General features: G+C 42.9%; 1 protein-coding gene across 1 annotated transcript in view; it reads right to left on the bottom strand.

The window, feature by feature from the left end:
* Positions 1-22,452, bottom strand: part of CAMK4 (calcium/calmodulin dependent protein kinase IV) — a 351,293-nt gene that overhangs the window by 160,953 nt on the left and 167,888 nt on the right. Inside the window, exons 3-4 of the mRNA XM_014600951.3 lie at positions 13,460-13,522; positions 11,021-11,103 (exon numbers count right to left, since the gene is read on the bottom strand). Coding sequence (XP_014456437.1) covers positions 11,021-11,103; positions 13,460-13,522 — 146 coding nt within the window. The remainder of the gene's footprint in view (positions 1-11,020; positions 11,104-13,459; positions 13,523-22,452) is intronic.

The following is a 22,452-nucleotide window of genomic DNA, read 5'->3' on the forward strand; positions in this document are numbered from 1 at the left end:
CCTCCATGCACTTCTCATGGCCCCCTGCCCTACCACCTACACGCACCCCCCCTTTATGGGTCCCTGCCCCTTACCCACCTCAGAGGCCCCTACACAGTGCCCTCAGGGACCCCTGCCCCACCCAATACTCCCGTCACAGCTCCCTGCCCTCCCCCTACACATACCCTTCAGGGCCCCTTGCCTCACACACACACACAGACCCCAAAACACACACCCAAGGAATTTGCACTTGCCCCAAACACACATACAGCTCACATCTGATATCCTGTGAATCTCGTACACCAGCCCCAGCCCTGAGCACCCCTGCCACCACTTTCTTTGTATCCTACCCCATAACAGCTGTTGACTGTCAGAACGTGTGGTTGCAGGGTGCACTCAATCTGCCCCCAAGTCCCAATAGCATGGAAATAAGATGACAAAAGGAAGAGGTTGTATGTTCCTTCGCACATTCATATTGCCTGCAACACTGGGGATGAGGCACTCCAGTGCTCCAGCAGGCTGTTCCTTCCAAGGTCTCCAAAAAGTGCCAAGAAGGTACGTAACCCTCGGCTTTATAGTATTTTTGCTTTCTAATGCAAAACCTGAACAGTGGTCTCAGGCATTTATATCAAAGGATCAGCTGCAGTTGGACCCGTGTCCTGGTGAGTGAAGGGGGCTAGGGGAGCTCTGATCTTCCATGATAAAAATCCAAAATCAAACACTAAAATATATGGGTATTTAGAATTTATTTTATTATAATGATTGAAGCAGTGGTAGGCTTCCGAATTGCTTTTAAATTTTAACCATATCAATAAAACAATGTGTTCAACTGATACCTATATATATATATATATATATATATATATATATATATATATATAGTAGCATTTCATTTTAATCATGGAAAAACATGGAATTTGGGGTTTTTATCAGAGAATTTGGGATTTTTTTTTTAAATCAGAGAATTTGGGATTTTTAACAGAGAAAATGAGGACCCCTGCTTATGACTCAAGTCTGTGCAGTCTCTTTAAATTATAGCAGCCTCTGCAGAGCTTGCTAGGGGCTGAGGAGCATAGACCTTTTATCAGGTTTGTCTGCCCCCACTTGTACAACCCCATTCCACAGCCCAGTGGGTGGGACCCAGCACAGCAGGGCAAAGCAGGGCAGGGAGGTTTGGTGCTGCCACTGGGAGCCCCATGCTACCATAAAAAGGTGCTCCCAGCCCACCTGGCAGCAGCAGGGGGCACAAATCTGTGCTGCCACCCCTGCTGCTGCCACATGGGCAGGGAGGACCTTGAAATGGTGGTGTGTGGCTCCTGGTGGTACCACAGGGGTTTCCCATCCTGCCCTTCTCTGCCCCCACCCCATGCATAAACCTGGGAGGCATGAGCTCCCCCTCCCCTCTCTCCCCCTCCCCTGGAGTGCACACAGTGGTAGGGAGCCAGTCCCTCTGCCACCCGTTGGACAAGCCACCCGTGGCTCCATCCTGCTCCCCGCTCCTTGCCTAGGACCTACAGGGAGCTGTGCAAGCTGCTCTCGTGGGCTAGGGACAGAAGTTACACATAAACCAGTTTAAATGATCAGAAACTGGTTTAAATCTGTAACAGAACAGAGGTTCAGTGCACATCAACCAGTTTCAAAATGGCTGAAACTGGTTTAAGATAAACCTGGCTGAATATAGTATTAGACTTAGCTGATTTAGGTCAAGCTGGTTTATGGAACTTCTGTCCCAGACCCCTTCCTGGTTCAAGTTAAATCACAGTCCCCCAGCATCCCAGCAGTTTGCAGCCCTGGGCTGGGCTGGGCTGTGCTGTCTGCTCCAGAGAGCAGTGCTGGCTCCACCCCTCTGCTGCCTAGCCAGACCAGTGAGGGCTGGCTCACTGCCCCCCACAAGCAAACCCCTGCTGTGGTCTGGGGGTAGGGAGGGGGGTTAAACTTCCCTTCCCCCTAGTATGGAGTTGCCCTGTCCTGCTTACTTAGTACTGGCAGTGACTGTGGACTACAAATCCCAGAGGCACCTGGAAGGAGGAAGAGGAAGTGATGAGCAACCCTGCAGAGTCCTACTACTGTGAGTCTGGACTGCAAATCCCAGAGATCTCAGGGACATCAGTCCAGACTCACAGCAATAGGACCCTCTCCTGTGAGTGCAGAGGAAGTGAACACACAGGCCATGCTGGCTATGAGCCAGAGAGCCATGCTGTAGCACCTCCCCCTGCCCCCCCACTCCCGGCTTCTGGCTTGAGCCACTGCAAGCATGTGGCTGCATTTCCTGAATCAATAATGAATGTATGTTCATTTGCTTATTGGCTGAATCTTTGCACCTTAGACTAACCTGCAACGACTGAATCGATTCAGCCTTGGGCTTTTTGACTGTCTGTACTTAGCCATGCTGCCTAGCTGCCACGTGCATGTGAGTGCACGCATGCACATAGCACCTCTTGCTTGATTACCCTCCTCCCACTCCCCTGAGGTCCTTGCAGGCTGGAACTCTGCTGTTTTGCAAAGGGAAACCCACCATTTCTCTTTTTTTCCTATAAAGGAGAAAATTTACATTTTTCTCCTTAATATGAGAAAATCCACATTTTACCATCATTTTCCGTGGTGAAAGGAAAGCCCAGATCTCTGGGCATAAGCTATATTGACCCCCACAGGCACCCAGAAGGCACAAAGGTAGCACAGAATCTCCTGGACTGTGCCTTGTGTGTTGCACCCGCCAGATGCTGCACAAAAACTGGTTATGAGTCAAATGGATTTCATTTGACTAGATATCTTGTTTATACAGAAATTTAGCGTTAACAATTTATGGGAAAATTACAGCTCTCAATTTGCAATGAAGCAGCAAAAAAGGATACCGTTAATATTGGGTAAACTTTTTATGTATTCACTTTTTTAGACTCCATAGCTCATATGTGATATTTAAATGATTTTTCCTTACACTTTTCAATATTCCTATAGCTTTTTTGTAGACTAGGAAATCCTTGCAGCTAAGTTGGGATCTATAAATTAAAATTGACTGCCTAAATTTGGGCTCTTCAAAATTCATTAAGCCACTTAAATAAGTTCCCTGATTTTCAAATGTGGTGAGACCCCAGCAGCTCACAATGAAATCAAAGGGTACAGATGGTGCTCAGTATTTTAAAAAAAAGTAAGACTTGATTTCTGTGGGAGTTAGACCTATGCTGCAATGATGGGCCCATGTTCCTGGGCAGAGGTAAGTAAGGATGCTGGAGAGTACCAGAAGTTGCAATTTCCACAGCACTGCTTAAGAAACTAAAGCACTTTTTTCTTCTACATTGATTTCAGCTACTTTGTGTAAGTTTCCCTTCTCCTAAAGAACCACTATACTATATGCAGTTTTGTCCAGACTATAATTTGCTCAAGCTAATGATTCCTATGAAGCTGTAGAGACAGAAATCAAAGGTGAAGTAAAAGGGCCTATAAATGAAATGAAATTTGGAACAGTCAAATTTTAATATTTTATCAGTTGACACTTAGCTTGTTGCACTAAGGCAGCCAAACACTCAGAAGAAACTCCTCTGTGAATGCAGAAGTGTTTTGTTTTGTTTTGTTTTGTTTTGTTTTGTTGGCCAAGCAGTATTCCATTGGTGCCAACTGTACTGCTGGTTGACTTGCTTCTTCATTTACAAAGCTATGCATGTATTTTGCTGCCTAAAGTTTCAGCTATTTTCAAATGCAAGAAAATGAAACTTGGTGAACTAGCTGCACTGTAAATAATTCATTCTACAGAATAATTCACAAGGATTCTTTTATCTGATTGGGGCTGTTTGTTGTTTTGAAATTTTTTTTTGTTTAAATAAGATATTACTGTAAGTCTAATGAAAGAAAATAAAAAGGCACAGACCACATGCAAAAGTATTAACATGTCACTATATTAAAATTTTGGAGACCAACTAAAATGCCAAATTGCATTGGAAAAGCCATATTTGCAGAGGAAAACACAATTCCTCATCATTTTTTAAAAGGTTCTCACCATGACAGCAGCTGATGTTAAGAAACACCCAATAAATTGTTATGGACATCAAGGGTTAGATTCACAGTTATGATCAGAGAGAGTGATGCATTTCGCCAGTGTCCTTTCCTTTTTCCATGTCCTTGTAACAAAGTATTTAGCAGAACTGGCAGATTCTGACAGGGCCGTGCTGTAAGCACTTTTGCTATGGCCTCAAATTTGTGACTTCTGGACTGTCAGCCATGCACCTTAGCACCTGCACCATCTCAGACCTGTTAGCTAGTATAATGCCAGCAAAGCCAATTTGTGTGTTGTCTGACTTCGAAACTTAGCAGATAAGGTATTCAAAGGGGGGGCAGATCCTCATTTGGGAACTCTAACTCTGCTGCTTTGATTCTCATTTGGGGACCCTCTCCTGTGAGTGCAAGCTAGAGCAATTGAGGGACTGCTCTATCTCAGACTTCACCAGGTGACACCCCCCTCATGCCCAAGAAGATGATGAGGTAACTGGAATCTAAGTCCACCCTGCTCTACTGAATCCAAGTTCAGAACCCTGAGACAATGTAATGAGAAAACAGATTCACAGGCCCTATCACCTTCATAGTCCACACGACTTCCTTGGACTGCTTTCTACCTCAGTCTTTTGGTGGCCACAGTCTCTGCTTCTTGTATGATGAGTTTCTTTTTTCCTTCTCAGTGTATTGCCATTGCTCCCTCAACCTGTCTGGGTTTTCTTTGCAGCCTCTTGCCAGGAACATGCCTCCTCCTACTCAGAGTTCTCCAGCAGTACCCCCTGGCCTGGAAGGTCTTACTTCTTCAGCTACCCAGATTGATTTGTCTCCCTTTCTTACTTACTGTCTTTACAGTCCAAGAAAGGGGATGGAGTTGGAAATACTGGAGCTATGAAATATTAAAAATCCATCCACCAGTGCTACCATGGTGACTCACTGTGCACCCTTCAAATTGGATTTCCCAACTCCTTCACAAGGATCCCATTGCATTCTTAATTTCTATGAAACAGGAACAAGAACGTGTCTGCAAGACTTCAGGATGTCCCCAGACAATCTTTGTCCACAACACACTTCTATTCAATTAGCAATCTCAGCATCACTGAACCAGGGGAGTTCTTCAAAACCCCCATATTTTTTTTGTGAAAGCTCTACAAAATGAAAGTTCTACCATAGGGGGGCGATCTGATGAAGAAGGGGTGATATTAGCCCAAATCTACACTTGACAATATCTTGAGGGGTGGCCATGGGAAAGCTGTGTCCTAGATCCTGGGGTTGCCCTGTTCCCTATCCTGGGGAGTTCCCTGGGTTTCCTGCCTGCTCCTGCCAGCAGTCATATGTTTGCAATCTAAGGCAGTGGTGCTCAAACTTCTGGCCCTGTGAGCCAGATAAGTGGTGTGGGGTCAGTCCACAGGACAGATCCTGTGTGAAGTCAACACAGAGTTGGTCCAGGGGTGCAATCCTGCTATTTGCCAGACTGATCCTGAGCATCCAAATCTTGCTGTGCACTGGAATGACCCTATGCCTAGATTTGGCCACACCCTGGCCCAAACCTGTATGCCTAGATCCAGCTGTGTGCCAGCCTTACATTATGCATTTGGATCTAGCTACACACTGGGATGATCTGGCATGCAAAGCCATGTTATTTGCTCTGTGCGACTCCCCAGGAATCCAAGGGGTGCATCCCTTTGGCAGCAAGGGAGTGGAAATGAATGTGGCTACCATTCCCCACCAGCTCCTCGGGGAGCTAGATGACAGCTTCCTGGGCTGGATTTAGCCCATGGGCTTGGGGTTGAGCACTCCCGATCTAAGCTTTTTGGGATCAGGCATAAAACTCCTCAGAGCCCAGTAGTGTGATTATATTAATGTCTGTGCCAGTGACCTTTGATTTTGGGAAGTGGATGCAAGTTGCTCCTAAGTAGTATAAACAGGATGGCCTAGTTAGCAGTGGTAGTAAAATAAGGGGATAGCTGGCAAGAAAAGTAGCTGTACGTGCATTCAGGCCAAACATTACAATAATGATATAACTGATCTGAAACCATGTGGCTGAGCATAAGCCTGTATGACTTATGTGACAGCTGATTAGAAGGAGGCATAGAAATAAGTATTGTACAGAGTAGAGCATAGCTTTCTTACATAGTTTAGGCAGGAACTAATATTAACATGGATATGTTTCAAGAGTACGAAGTTTCCAAGTTTAGTCTATATGTAATAAATATAGTCAAAGAAATGTTACAAAATCATATGCTAAAAATTACACATTTTAACATTTGTGAAAGATCATTTAAAAGCATCCCAAAGGTTCACAGTCAGTTCAGTAAGTGGGGAAAGGGAGAAGCCTTGGACTTATTTTTGTTTTCAAGTCTCCTGTATTTTTCAATGTGACTGCTCCAGTCATAACCTGGAGTCTCTCTGTGCCTCAACCCCCCCATCTGTTAGATGGGAGAATAGATATGGTTAACAGTTCTCAGATGCTATTCCGATAGAAGCTATATATGTACAGAAGATAGAAAGTCAAAGTCTCTTAAAGATAGGTCAGCACATTCCCTTTATATAAGAGAGATACAAAACACTGGAGAAAAAAATGGGAGGCAAAGAATGAAGAAATAGCCAGAGTGAGAAGGAAAGGAGGTGATGTAGGAAGATGAGGTAAGAGCTTGTGGGTGAAAATGTCAGGGACAAAGAAGGCAAGGAAAGTGGATTGAGATGTGGAGAAAGGGAAGGAAAGGCAGGTAAAGATTTGAGGAAGATGAAAAAGGATGAGAAGAGAAGTTTGCCCTTAAGTAGGAGTCCAAATTTCCATCTCAAAACGACCTGTAGGAAGCTAATGTTATTCCAACCTAAAGTGCAAATGCTCTTCCTACCTCTTCAGCATAGTTAAAGGGAGAAGGAACAGCTAATGAGGAACTGTTCATATTAGTGCAAAAGCTGTAGGCTGCATATTTTTGTTAAATTATTTTTGCGCTTATGCTAAGGAGCAGAGCCACTTTCCTTTTGCTAGAAATAACTGCTGCAAATTAGCTTTCAATGACTTTTCAAATCACCAATAAAATGAAAATTTACTGCAACTATTTCCAGTTCTGTAGTGTATAATGGGAGATGGAGCACTGCATGCTGACGAGCTACATAATATTGGTACTTATATCACACAGGAGTCCCAGGATTCTAGTAACTGGTGAAGCACCTTTGCTTTAATTAGCAATATTGTTGATATAGCTGGGCAGTAGGTAGAGCTGAATGTCTGGACCATGGATGAAGTTACACTTTACATTTAGACCATACTAATTCTGTGGAATGATAAGTAGTGTTAAAGTTAGAATGTGCTGTGAGCTGTCATATGTTAAGGGTTAATACCATTTCTTGGTTGCACAGCTCTGACTTGCCACTAGAGGGCTAGTGAGAAGGGGCATAGCCAGGAGCCAGGAAATGGGATCTCTATCCTTGCTCTGCATGAGGGAGTTGGAAATGGTGCATGCTGGGATGCTGGAGGACTCTTTTTATCTCTGTGGAGCTGACTGAAGTTGCCCTAACATAAGCTAGACAGCAGGGCCCAGAGTTAACTCTCACCTGAGTTGGCATAATTTTGAGACACTCAGAGGATACCTAGTACAAGTTAATGAGCTTCACTGTGTAGATGCTCACATTTTCAGTGTCCTTAGTACGGTCTAAGTGTAGTGTGTGACAGCTTCCCAAGGAAAATCTTAACAGGGCCCAATTTTGAGAAAGCAGTCACAGCCCATATGAAAAGGTTTCACTCAGCTAAGTCCCATAATCCTGGAAACAAGTCCCAGACAGCCTGAAAAACAGCTACATGGAGCTACTGCAAGGTATGGAAGTGTGCCAGATACCACCGTCAGCTCCCCTACTACTTTGCTGTTTACAAGCCAAACAACCTTTTCTTAGACATAATCATGTTTTCCTTTTCCACAATGACCTACAGATGTTTCCCTTATGGATAATAAATGTTAGAGTAAGTATAAAGCTGATGCGTATAAGCCTAGTGCTACTGTTAGGTGACAGAGAAGGTCCTGCATGGTTTCTGATCGTCTCAAGTCTAGATCCTAATAGCATAGTAACAGCTAAACAATATCAGAATATAGCATGTGTATGCAAATAAATGCACCATTTTCTTTTTTCAATTGAAGGAATATGGAAAGAGTTGGTGTCACAGGGATGGGTCCCAGAGGTGGCCATGATGCCTTCTGGTGGCCTCATGAATCCTGCCCTACTCTGGCTCTTTGTGTATCCAGCTTCTTCATTTTTGCCTGCCACCCCTTGCTGGAAATACTGTTTAGAAAAAGGGAGGCTGCCCCAGGGTCCTAGAGTGAGTCTTACTCATCCTTCACCCTTGCAGGTCCATCACTGACCTCACGGATCTTAATCAGTTCCCATATCACGTAAGCCTTCCTGGCTGGTATCTGTCCCCCCCCACCCTGGTCACCTGTTGCCTTATGGGCTATTCATGACTTCCAATCCTCCCCTGCTATAGCTGTTTCTGTGCCTCACGGGGGTTACAGATCAATAACCTTGGTGGGGACTTGCATCATGCTATCTCAGGCCTTTTACCCTTGTTGACGCCTCGGCCTTCATGGCCTCCACCCCTTTCCTGTATCTAGTCCCTTTCTGCCTAGGCCCACTGCACCAGGCCAGGCTTCTGGTTCCAGCCCTGTCAATTATCAGTCTTTCTGGGCCTCTGGTCCTTGTGCCTCTCACTCTGGGGCCATGGTCCTAGAATCCAACCTTCTGAGAAGCTGGGTCCCCAACCTATGGCCTCTGCCCTTCTGGGATGATCTTGCCCTTCCTGGAGTTACGGGTCCTTGATCTGGGCCCTCACCCCTCCTGACCTATGGGTCCCTGGCCCTGGGTCTCACCCCTCCTGGGATACAGGTCCCTTACCCTGGTTTTTGCCCTGCTTGGACACTGGGCCCTGGCCCTTTCTCCACTACTCTCAGTATTTGCCTCACCCCTGATGGTATCATGGCAGTTGCATACCCTGCAGGTACAGCTGGAACCCCCAAATCTTGCCTGTAATCCCATATCCAAACTATCAGTATAACTAAGATGTAAATGGCCAGCAACTGCTTACTAGAAACCTCCCCTCCTGGGAAAACCAAACCTCAACAAAAGATATAATGCATTACCACTTTAACAGAAGGAAAACCTTCCCTCCCTCAGAGTACAACCAAACAGAAGCAGCTGCACCCCTAGGTTCTTGCTGCTTCCTATTCCTGAAGCGTTCCGCTCTGGCCCCTGGTCCTAGCTCAGCTACAGCCAGCTGATGCAGGGCTCCTCTTCCTCTGACTTGTGGATCCAGACTCTACCTCTACCTGGCTCAGGTACTGAGCCCTCTGACTGTACCAAAAACCCTAAAATATCTGGCAGCAAAATCAAACTTTTCTTCTCCTGGGATTTGGCTCCTTGTAAGCCTTTACTCACAGTGCATGTTGCTGCTGGATCTCAACCAGTTGCTCCAGCTATCACCACCCAAATCTAGAGCTCCTTCCCTGGCAGCCTCCAGGGCCAGTCTGCCTGCCATGGTTCAAGCCCTAGGTTTGTATTTCTCCAGGGAACCACATCTTTCTGGCCAGGTGACCTCCTTGCATGGGCTACAGGTGTCCCTGAAATGGGCTTGCAGGCTTAACTCTGGCAGCTTTCTGGGACTGCCTAGCTGTTGCAGCAGTACTTTGCTTACTTCCAGGGTTTTCTCCTAGCTATATTATGGCAGAGCCATTAGCTCTGAAGTAGGTGCTTATGGCTTTCAAACCTCTCCCCAGGGCCCTGCTTTTTAGGAGCTCTTAACAGGCAGTCTTCCACATCTGGGGGTCTTCAAGAGGAGGTTGGATAGATATCTGGCTGGGGTATTATGATCCTAGCACTCATTCCGGCCCGCAGCAGGGAGTCGGACTTGATGATCTGTTCAGGTTCCTTCTGACCCTAAAAACTATGAAACTATTTGTGGCTCTCTAAACTGTAGTTTCCCTCCCTTAAAGTAACAGGTGCGTGCTATAGGTGCTTTGTTATAGTTAGCTACTACCAGTGAAGTTCTGAAATAGTTTGTGATGGGATGACTGCTAGGATTCTTATGCATAAAAATATCTATTGAAAAAGGAAAACTTTGTGTTTCTCCACAATCAAAGTTACTTTTGTGCTCTGTGTCCTTAATTCATACCTATACCGTGTTTGCTTTAAATATTAAGCATGTAATCCAAGATGAGGGAAGATTAAATATCCTGACCTCACATGATTTGGAACGCTCTGATCAGTAGATTAGTTCAGCAAAACAAGTGATTTATCAAAAAATGTTTTCTGTTTACTTGTGTGCTCTATAAACAGGGACAGATAGCTCTTAAGAAAAACCCCGGAATACAATATTACCCCAAAATGATATCATGAGATATTTTTTACATTCGTAACATAAGAACATGCAGCTCTGTGCACATGCATTGCAGAGCTATCCATCATTACAGGCAAATAAACATCAGAAATTAATTTTTCGCTCAGAATCTTTTTAAGATGGATAGAGTTTTTTCAGATATAATTAATGTCAAATATTATGGTGTTCTTGCTACTCTGCTGATCAGTCTTTTAAATCTGGCATTCCTTTCTTCCGTCTCCTGGTGGCCTGATTTTGGTGACACTTTTTGCTGTTGGCTTGCTTACATGCTTTTGCCAGCATTCCTGACTAAGTGCTTTTTCGTTTGGGACTGCATGACTGCCCTACTCACCTTCTCACTATGATGTTCACCTGCTGATTCTCTTCCTGCAGCACTTCCTATTCTTCAGAATTGACTGATTTTTCTCCATTTTAAGCTTATTTTGGCCTTTCAAAAGAAAGTATCTCCAGGGAGAAACCTTTTAATTTGGAGCTAGATCCTGCAGATTTTTAATCATGTAAATAAGTCTTACTTAAATTGAACTACTTAGGGACCATTAATGGAAGGATTACACAGATGAGCAAGCTTCCCAGCACTATACCCTCGTAGAGTAAGATGCTGCAAGGTGAAAACAACATAAAATCCCTTGTGTCTACTACTGCAGGATATGGTTTCCATCGATCACCCACCTGTCAAATAGCTCCCCTCCTGTGACCAACTCCAGGACAAGACTGATTTCTGTGGGGGTTTCAAATATCTCCTTCAGTTTTATCTAGGAAAGATACCAAACAGAGTAATTACTTTGTTATTTTCCCCTTCACTAAGTGCATATATAACAGAGCCACCTAAAACAAATAGATTGCAATAAGTAAAATAGAAAGTGGCAATGACAATGATTACATGGCTCATATTCCTGGCAGTTAAGCAATTTATTGTAAATATTGTTTATCCTTTTTTCCCCTTTATTTTATCTCCTCTGGGATCACTCTTTCTTTTGTTCACACCTACACACCCTATATCTTAGAGTACAGCAAATCTCTGTAGAAGGTTAGAAATTGCTTTCTTTAAAGCCCATAAATTTCCGTCCATGAATCTTCCAGAGAAAGTCTATAGAAAGGAATGCAAGGACATTCTCTCCAAAGACTAGCCATGCTAGTGCTGGACAGACCTATGTATCCTTTTGTCAGCTTCCTCTTTAACAAAAGGATTGATTTTGTAAATTTGATCCCTCTGCTTTTCAGGACCTGTTATAATATACCATATTTGCTCCCATAAAACACCCCCCACAAAATAAAACATGCACCTTGTCGTTGGAAGGCAGACTGTAGAAAAAATAATTCTAGAGTCATGGCCAGCTCTGTGACAGAGTTTCTGCTGCCAGCTGCCTTACCTAGATTGTCTCCTGGGGCACCACGCTTCCTAGACACTTCATGTTTCTGAGAGCACTTACTCTATGTCACACAAAGTTAGGCCCCAGCCCCTTGCGACGGTAGTAGCAAGACTGTTATTTCTTTACTGTAAGTAGTTCTTTATACAAGATTCTGTAAATGAAGGGTTGTCTCCACATCACAGGCCTCATCAAAAGATACCACCACCAGCACACTTGCTGCTGCAGGCACACAAGCTACAGTGCTCAGCCAATAGCTACAGCTGTGAGAGGATTAACACAGGACTCCACCCCTTCAGGTTGCTGAATAGACATAAACAGCAGCCACCTTGGCAGCTGCATGGCATGCACAATGTCTCTAGTAATGCTTCCTTTCCAGCAAAGAAAACAGTCTCCTGGCTTAAGATATGCATTCTGATTTTGGGGGGCGGATTTTGGTGGAAAAGGTACATGCTATTCGTGAGAAAATATGGTACTTTAAACATGTAACTCTGATCTAGTAACCTTAGACAAGAAGGTTCTGTAATCTAGGGATTTCACATATTAGCACATAATGAGCTATAAATGTCAATATTTAGTTCTCAGATGTAGTTAGCCATGTTAGTCTGAAGTCAAGCAGAAGGTAAAGCAGGGTGATAGCTTAGGATAAGTACAGACATTTGGGGAGGTTAGGGGGTTGTTGGATTGGGTTCAACATTGCCACTTGATCTTAGGTAAATTGGGATGGGGGATAGTAGGGGGACTGGAGGGATGGGGGGCAAGCAGGCTGGGGGAGGATTGGGAATCTGATGGGGGATGAGGGAGCTGGCATGACCCACAGAGAGTTGTGGGGGCTGGTGCAACCTGCAGAGGAAGGGGGGACAGGTACGATCCATGGAGGAATGGGGGGATATGCATGACCCACAGAGAGATAGGGGCAGGTGCAACCTGTGTGGGAATGGGAGGGCCAGCCAGAGTCTGTGGGGGGTTGCTGGGGCCTGGTAGGGTTTGGCAGGATCAGGGGGACTCATGGAGTTAGTGGTGGGAATTCAGGGGGGACTAGGGAATATTTTCAGCCCCCCAACCCCCTCCCATAAACCTCCCCCCATCCCTACCATTCCTTCCCCCACTGGGACTTACTTGCTCAGTTCTAGCAGTGGTGAATGCTGCTCTGGCAGCCCCTGGAGTGGCATGCAGGATGGTGGTTGAGAGGGGGAAGGGCTGGCTGGTCCTCAGGGAGAGTGAGTGGTTGGGGGGCTAAAAATAGCCCAGTGCCAGGCCAGGGGTATGAGAAGTACAGCCCCAGGGCTGGAGCCATGCAGAGAACTATACAGAAGTTCCATGCATTGGTCTAACCTAGCTCGATTAAGTTTGAGTGTACATTGATGCAGTTCTATCTTGGACTGAACTTGGCCATTTTGAGACTGGTCGGTGTGCATGGAACTTTTGTATGATTAAGGGTTTAGATTAATTTCTGATCATTGAGTCCTGTCAGAGTGTAAGGTCCAACCTGGGCTGAACTAAGTTACATCAGGTGACCATTTTGAACCTGATCTACTCTCTCCCTAGCCCCCGCCAAATGTTTGTACTTAGCCTCAGAGACTAACTGGTTCAGAGTGCCATGTTCATAGGCAACCATCTGCTTTGTATATCTGATGAAGTAGCTTATTAGCTACACAGCTTACACTATTGAAATCTTAGACACCGTATACAGTTTAAAGAGAGGAGACAGAGTAGAACAATGGAAAAGCACCAAACTTACAATGTTTGGATGTGAGAGGCGAAGTAAAACTCCGATTTCAGTTCGCACAATTTTCTTGTCTACCTGGTTAAAAGAAAAATAAACATGAAAAGTTGAATGTTATACTCTTCTTATGAAAATCTAAATATATTGCTGCTTATAAGCAATATTTCTAGATTTCATATGAAAAACACAAAATGTGATCAATATCAAACATAATATATGGTTCTCTCTTAATTGAAAGGTTTTTGTGGAAGAGGGCAAACATTTTTCCCCAGGGGGACATGCTAAAATGAAAATGGATGAAAGACAAGCCAGAAAAAGTATCAAGAGACTATATTTTCTGTTTAAATTCAGTTCTTCTATATTTCCATTTACCATAATGTACTTACACAGGGGAGGGATTTAGTCCAGCCTATTTCACAGAGGGGACACACCAGTCAAGCAGGAAAAGACTGCATGCCTTTTATGATATATTTTGCTCTATGCAGAATACAAAGGTCCCAAGTCCTTCAACCACAGTTCAGATTCAACTCTAAGGTGTGACTTTCTTCAAACACAGATGTAGTTTATAGGTACATCTTGTCACATTTGGGTACTGAAGTATGCAAAGGAAAAATAACCTGTCAATTTTTAAAACAAATTCTAAGATTTGTGTTTTTGTTGTTGTTAAAGTAACCAATATGTTTATAAAAAAACCCATTTAAGTGACAGATACTTTCACAAAACAAAGAGCAATTCTGAATAAATATTAATCTTTAACATATTTCTTCAGTAGAACTTATCAATTCAATGTTCCTAACTGAATAAGAATAAGCGAGTTACTCATTAAATTCATCCAAATTGCTAACACCACTGAAGTTAAACACATGAGTATTTATTTATATGTGGAAGATTTTGCCATCAAATGCATGCCACTATTCTTCTAACTGTTTCAGTGGTGATAAGTTTTCCATTTCCTGATAGCCTGTAGAAACATTTGGGATCTAGCTATTCTATTCCTTGTGTACATTCCTGTAACTTTAACCATCCTGCAGGAAAGGATTTTTTAATATTTGTTTTATGCAAAAGTTTAACAGAATCCAAGGAAATTTACCCTTTACATTAGGAAATTGCTGGCTGAAGGCAAAAATAATTTATACTTGAGGTTCGTGCTTTTACTAAGAAAGCGCAGTCGTGAATATTGTGATTTTGGCTAGAAAACAGGTTACACAAATAACTGGAAAAAATCTTCCTTTATAGAATCAGATTTCAATTTTGAGAGAGAGAATACTGTGCTTAATCAAAATATTTGGGCTTTTTTTTAAAACCTCTTTAATACAGGCAAATGTATTTCACTTCAGACTTTGTCATTTCTTTAAAAAAAAGAGGCTATGCTGTTTTCAATCCTATGTGAAGAATCTGATTGTACCTATATTCCTGTGCCTTAGCAGACTACCAAAATACGAGTGGGAGACAGAACTCTTTCTGGGATTGGGCCAAGGCAGGACTCCCCCAGGAACTAAGAGCCATTATGAATCTTATTGCTTTAAGCTCATGGCACAAGGTATACTTCTTTGATCTTGTCTTTTCTAAGATAAATACATGAAAACCTAAATACTTAAAATACAACTATAAGTGCACACACATATTTATTATATATGTGCACATGTGTGCGTGCACACACACATGACAGATTAACAGGAATTAGGGAGATAACAGTAACCATGAAGCCAATTGATTCATTCACCCCTGCCTGAATAGAAATGATGCTGCCTCTCCCATATATGAGTATAGGAAAGCAGAGCTAGAAGGGACCTCAGGAGGCCATCTAGCTCAGCCCCCTGCTCAAGGCAGGATCAGTGTAAGTATACATGCTGAAGAGTCTAGCTGGAGGAAGCATATCACAGGAATCAATAAAACACTATGCTAAGTGTATTATTTAGGCAGGGGAGGATGCAAGGGGATTCAGTGGTACAGCTGCACCCTACTTTCATTCTTGGTCCACCCAAACTTTAAAACCAATTGCCTACAGGGGCAGCAGCATTTCTATTCAGGTAGGGCTGAAAGAGTCAATTGACTTCATGGCTCATTGTCACCTCTTTAATTCATTCATTCTCTCCACTCCACAGGTGTTAATGACCCCTTATCCTTGCTAATGGTATTGAAGTTCCATTGTTCAAGCTATCCTATCTTCTGCAATTGTGTTGTCTGTTAGTCCTCCCTGATGATGTCTGTCTTCTATTTCATAGCCCTGCAGACTGTTTTTAGCTTTAGCTAAAAATCTTAAGTCAGGTGTGATAATATTAATTCAGATGTAGAAAGACTGACAGTGAAGTATTGGAAGCATGCTCAAAACACTCAAGAAGTCTAGATTTCTTTTTTATGAATATGAACAGGAGACTTACATTTAAATATAATGTTAAATGTTTGTTAAAATCCTCGTTTGTTGGGTTTTTTAAACTTTATATATAAAACTAGCAACTTAGTACATATTCCAATAATTTTGCTTTTAGCCTAAACTGAATAACATAGTACTAACTTCCCTAGCATTGTAATAACGCATCTCATTTCTCTTTAACTAGAGAAAAATACTTGTTGTGTTACATGTGATGATGAACCATACCATCTGCACCTCCCTTTTCAAAATTCTAGGTCTGTCCATGCATTTAGATATGTTGACTCTGGGAGTGTGTGAGTACAGAAAGGCAGAAAAGATAAAACTTGGCAGTGTGCAAGAGAAAAACAAGAGCGATAATGTCTAATATTTGGAAGAAAATTGAGAGCAACTAGCCTTTTGAAAATTTTACCATGGCTTCTTTTGGATTTATCATCTACTAAAAGCAAGACTGGGGTTTTTTTAAAAACAGATGTTACATCTTACACAGATGTTACAGGCTTGGTTTAGGAATTACTAAGTGAGTTTCTGTAGCTTCTCTTATCCAGGTGCTGAGACTAGATGATCATAACGGTCCCTTCTGACCTTAAAATCTAAAACATCAATTTATCTAAGCTGTTTTTGTATAAAGAAGTGAACTGAATGGCCATTACAGTCCTGTATAAATTGTCAGGTACTGTGAAGTCAGACACGCGGCTTTCAGAACATCATATAACTTTTCTGGATTGACTGGTAAGGGAATTAAGAGCAAGGAACTGGAACTGCAAATAGAACTAGTCAGGAATTTTCTAGTAAATAGGTTTTAGATGGACACATCAATCTGTTGAAACTAAAATTTTTCACGGGAACATATGTACCAGTTTCAAAAGGGTGGAATGTCTGGTCTGCAGGAAAGAGAGAGAGACTGCCCAATTCAAACCAGATACTTGAACCTCAAGTTTCCCATATCCCAGAGGATTGCACCAGGCTGTTGGCTATCCTGGGGTGACTATCTCTCAATATCTCCTGTTGGTGCTGTTCATCTTTTTAAAAATAATTAAATATTAATTTAATAAGACCACCAGAGAAGCTGACTCTACAGTCCAGTGGTTGAAGCATTCACCTGTGACACAGAAGACTGAACCAGGCAGTGCAAAGACTTGAACGTGGGTTTTTCACATCCTAGGCAATTGCCTTAACCTGCTGGGAGGATCTGAGTAGGATTTCATACTCCAGTCACACAATGACCTTGGTTTTATACCAATAGAGCAGTGGTTCCCAAGCTGTGGGTTGTGACCCCAAATGCAACCTCAGTGGATGGGGTCATGGGGGTGGAGGGCTGTGGGTTGGGAGCACGGGTCATGATGAGGAAATGGGGCCATAAATGGGGTCATGCTGAGGAAAAGTTTGGGAAGCACTGCAATAGAGATTTTTTTTTTAAATCTCCTATTTTTTTTACATTATGAGAACCATTTCCTGCACAGTTTTATTTAAACACTTACTATGAACACCGTTCTGCAAAACTCCAGAACGTGTGCTGATGTATGAGGATTGCTTGTGTGAGTAAATAGTTACAGGATCAGGCCTTAAAACCTTGATTCAATTCCTTCCAGCCAGAATGGTTTCAGAAGATTAGAGACCGATTAATTCTAGACCTGTTTTCACAGTTCTTGTAAAATGTCTATTTGTGTCATTAGGTATCAAGAAAATGAAATGAAAAGAAAATATTGCACTGGCAGCTATTCCCCTATTATTCCCCCATGAAGCCTAATTAAATGTGCCAATCTACCTTCGCTTCATAGATTCATAGATTGCGAGGCTGGAAGGGACCTCAGAAGATCATGGAGTCCAGCCCCCTGTACCAGGCAGGAAAGACAACTGGGGTTAGGTGACCCCAGCAGGTGACGATCCAGTCTCCTCTTGAAGATTTCCAGGGTAGGTGATTGCACCACCTCTGGAGGGAGCTTATTCTTGTGTGCTGGAAGTACCAACTGAACACTGTACAGCTCATTTTCTCTATTTCTAATGCATTGAGACTATCTAGGAATAGATAGACACAATAAGATTTTCCAAATTCTGAAGAAGGTTTAGACCTTCTTTCAGAACTACATTGGTATTGCTGGAGTATGATACAAGTCTTAAGGACAAGGACCCTGAATTTATCCAGTTGATAGAAACAAACTGAGAAAGGAAGGAAAGTCAAGTGAGTTGGGAGCTATCCCTAGGTTCTGTTTCAATTTCCTGTTTTGGGAGAAACTTACTGTATGAACTGTGTCATGTTACTGAAACAGAGAACCTGTGTTCTCCATCTCACATAGAGATAATAATACTTCCATACCTCCTGCCATGTTTTGAGAACAAAGACATCTCAAGATTCTGTGGTGCTTAGATACTCTGGTAATGAAAGCTATATAGGTAGCAGAGATTTAACATATTATAAACAGCCTGGAAAAACTATAATAAAATAGCTACTTGGATAAATCTTAAAAGAGAATTGTGCAAGTTTTTCTTATAGTAAGAGCATCAACATACATAGCTGTCTCATTAGTGAGCTTTTATACTCATTTTCTTGCCAACTCCCATGTAAAGTATCACTTACACCACCAGATATATCACCACTTAATTTGGTCCAGCTACTTCCTTGAGAGATGCATCTACTTACATCAGGTCTCAATTCAGTTTCATGTATTTATACTACAAACATGCCAGTGATTGGCATTTGTTAGGATAAAAGTCACAGTTTTTCATTTCCCCCTCTAAAAGGCCCTGCCACATATTCAAATTAAAGTTGGACAGAAAACAGCTATAAAGTTGTTACACAATAAGCACTAACTTTGTAGTTGTTTGGCTCTTTTTATAACTGGATGGACATTGTTATGGAGTGATAATTACTTTGCCTGTGTGGCCAGTCTAAATTTATTGTGCAATTAACCAGTTAATTCAGTGTTAATTACTTTGCACCTGTAGCCAGTCATACTTTGCAGGTGTGACAGGGGCCTAATGCATATATTGTTATAAAAATATTTGACATATAATTAAAAAAACCTGTATATACATTGTTTCAATTATACATTTTTATTTAAATTCTGCTAAGCTCTATGAACAGTTTATCTGAAAGTACTCTACCTAACATTTAGAAAAAAAAAATATAGTCAGATACTCTATACTCATCTGGTTTGTGCATGGGTGGATCCAGGATTTTGGAAAGGGGCAGCGGAGCAGCGCCCTACACTGCAGGGGTGGCTGCACTCCCTGCTCCCACACCAGAGTTGGCAGATTGTGGGGGACTTATTTTAAGTCCCTCAAGCAGGTACAAGTCTTCTCTTCCCCTTCCTTCCCTCCTGTGGTCAGCAGTATATCCCCTTCCCTCCCCCACCACTACTGTCACTGTTCTCATCTGAGCCAGGGAATGGGGTGGGGGGGGGGGTGCTCTAAAGCCCCACTCCTGCCTCACTGCTGCTGGGCTGCACAATGGATCCAAACTCAGGTGTGTTACCTTCCCCTGTGTCTGCTCCTGGGCTGGCAAGGAACACCAGAAGGACCAGACAGCAAGGAGGAACCAGCCCACAGTGGAATGGACAGGAACAGCTCAGGAGATCCACCCAGCCCCTGTCCTGAGGACAGCCAGAGACAGCAGCAGCAGTGGGTGATAAAGGAGGGCAAAGAGGGAAAGAAGAGGAGAGGAAGGCAGCAGGAGATGCTTACTTGCTTTGGGGACTTAAAAAAAGTCCTCAGCTGCTCTTCCTTTGGCATGGTCAACTGAAAGGGGGAGGGAGGATGTTTGTGCCACTGCAGTCCCCTGGATTTGTGCAAACCCAGGATTTGCCCAAAAAAGGTTTTGCAAAAGTAGAAGAACTCTCTGCCCACATGCACTTTACATGTTCAATATATGCATCAGCTATAACCACTGTGCTAAGCTTCATTCAGTACAATGAAGGGTGAAGGGTTGCAGAGTGTTACTTACATGAGTAAATTCCTTTCACTAAGAATAAAGCCTGCAGAATCAGGATTTTCTTGAAGTAGGAAAATCAGTGTTAGAAGGCAGCAGTTCACTGGTTTTCATTAATTTAGTGATTATCTTTGGATGATGAGGAGATTTTCCTATGATTTTAATCTGCACTAAGAGGACCAGAGTATATTTCTGTTTAGTAATTTTCATCCAAATTATGTGCTCTCTAAGCACAAAATTCCTCTTCTAATGAAAAAGCTGCTGTAATTATGAATGCTGATTTAGATGATTATTGATGCTGCAACTAAACTAACTTTGTTTGCCACCTCCAAGCCTTATATTTCAGGACAGGTCAATATCAAATCAAAAGAAATTTGTTGGGATGGGTGTAATAGCCAGAATTCCACTCTGCTGAATTGGCATGTGCACTTTCATTTGTGAAGTGGTTTCTCAGGCCAACCTGAGGTGGTTACAAGTGACATCCTCACTACTGACCTTTGGCAAAAAAATTCCAGTAAACACAGATATACCTTAAAGCAAAGCTCCTATGTAGCATGTAATTATCCATATCAATATTTGCATATTTCAATGGTTTATCCATGAAGATATCATGCAGAATGCTAAACTGCCAAAAGCCAATCAATAGGCAGACATGGCTATGAGGCGCAACATGGCACTATACATTAGGTCAGGGGTGTTTAACTTCTGGCCTGTAGGCCTAATCTAGATCCCAGCATCGTGTCATCCATGGTCTCGTATACTAAGTCAAATGTGCAGGGTGACAAGGGGCCAGTCTCAGCATATGGAGCTGGGAGATGATGCAGGGCGCCTGCAGCCTGGTTTGGGCATGTAAGACAAGGCAGGGGCAGCACACAGACCCAGAGCCTGATCCTAACATGTAGGACCAGGCAAAAGTGGAGTGGGGCCCAATCCTAATGGGCAGAAGTGGGGCAGGGCTCTGGGGCCTGATCCTGGTATGCAGAGTTTAGTCCCCCCAGACTGGCCCCGTGTTCCTTATCTGGTCTACGGGACCAAAAGGTTGAGCACCATTAGATTAGATATACATTGCATTAGTACTGGTATTCTGCTGAAAACCTACCATATGCTAGGCCCTGTCCACACAAATAGATTACAAGATAAGTAAGCTATGTCTGAATGGTAGAGACAGATATACAGTCAAAATATTGTGTATCTGCAATTCTTCCATATACAGTGGCTAGGTTGAAAATCACATGCTGAGAAGAACTGAATTGATACAAAAAATATTTTATGCCTTTTCCCTTTCTGTCATCCTTTGGTTATTGCTTGTCCTCTCAGATGGTGAATTCTTTTGGGCAGGGCTTGGGTCTTCATGTATGTCTAGATCAGTGATACACAACTGGGGGTGCCACTGTGCACCTTTGAAGAATGCTACCAGGAGAGAGAGAGGCAAGACATGCTTGAAGATTTAGATGATTATTTCATCATTTAGATGAAAGTGCAGGCTCTTTTCTGCCAGCTGCTTCTCCTCCTTCCCAGTCCCCCTTGAAACAAGTTAGCACTATTAATAAATTAGTTTCTGTAATGGGGTGCTGCTCAATTCACAAAAGTTATGGAGAGGTGTCTCTAGCCTAAAGCATATGAGAACTACTGGTCTAGAGAGACTGCAGTATACCCTGAGAATTACTGCAACATAAAATATTAATTTTAATGCATGTCAAGGATTTGTCTATCAAGTGACCTTTGCAGCAGCATCACAAGGGTGAAGCAACCATGCCAATTGCTCCAAGTGCTGACTTGGGGGTGGAGGAGGAGGCGGGGAAGAGTAATATTAGCTGCTGTTACAGATGCATAATCACGCCAGTGGCACGTGTGGTTGAATAAAGTTAAGACTTTATATTTAGGCACCTGAATAAAAGTGGCCTCACTTCCAGAGGTGCTGAGCACCCTGCATCTGCTACCATTCATCATCTCTCCGTTTATGTGTTTACATGTAACTGCACTTGTATTTTGTTATTCCACAGCGGAATATTCATGTCCATTTTGGTAAAAAAGCTACACACTGTGCTGAACAAAAGTTGCAGCTGTATTACTGGATACCTTGAATGAATGAATGTCTGTAGTCTCCATCTACCTGCTGGGAATGCTCCACCAGAAATCAGGAAAGTAGCAGCAAGCCTAACAGAACACACCCGGCAGATTGAAAACAAGAGGCAGCTGCTACATGGCCACATTGCAGCTCCCAGTAGACTAAAATCACTGAAAAGTTTGCCCTCTACAATGCAGCCACTGAATGACACACCAACAGGCATATGAATAAAAATGTAGCAGTCATGACTAGAGATGACTCAGGAGGGTGTTTGGATGAATATCAAAACTGCCAAACATCTCCCAGCAGGTGCAGAGCTTGATTGGCCAACATGGAGAATCTCTGCTTGAACTTCCCTCAGATAGGGGTTGGTGAGGTGAAAGTTAACATGCAACTGTGGGGATATTCCAATGATACAGAAACCACGTGCAGACATGGAGGTAACTTTCAGATTATAGAACACCTACTGGCCTGCCCACATATGGGGAAAGCATACACCAAGAAGGACCTTGCTAAGGCTACAAATTGAGCACGAGTATGCACCTGTTTCTGGACCCAAATTAGAACATAGTGACAGGACATGAAAAGAAGAGATGTAACAATTTGAAAATGCTGGTCTTTGTAACATGATCTTGAAATTG

Source organism: Alligator mississippiensis, chromosome 3 (genome assembly GCF_030867095.1).
Source record: "Alligator mississippiensis isolate rAllMis1 chromosome 3, rAllMis1, whole genome shotgun sequence".
Taxonomy (NCBI): Eukaryota; Metazoa; Chordata; order Crocodylia; family Alligatoridae; genus Alligator; species Alligator mississippiensis.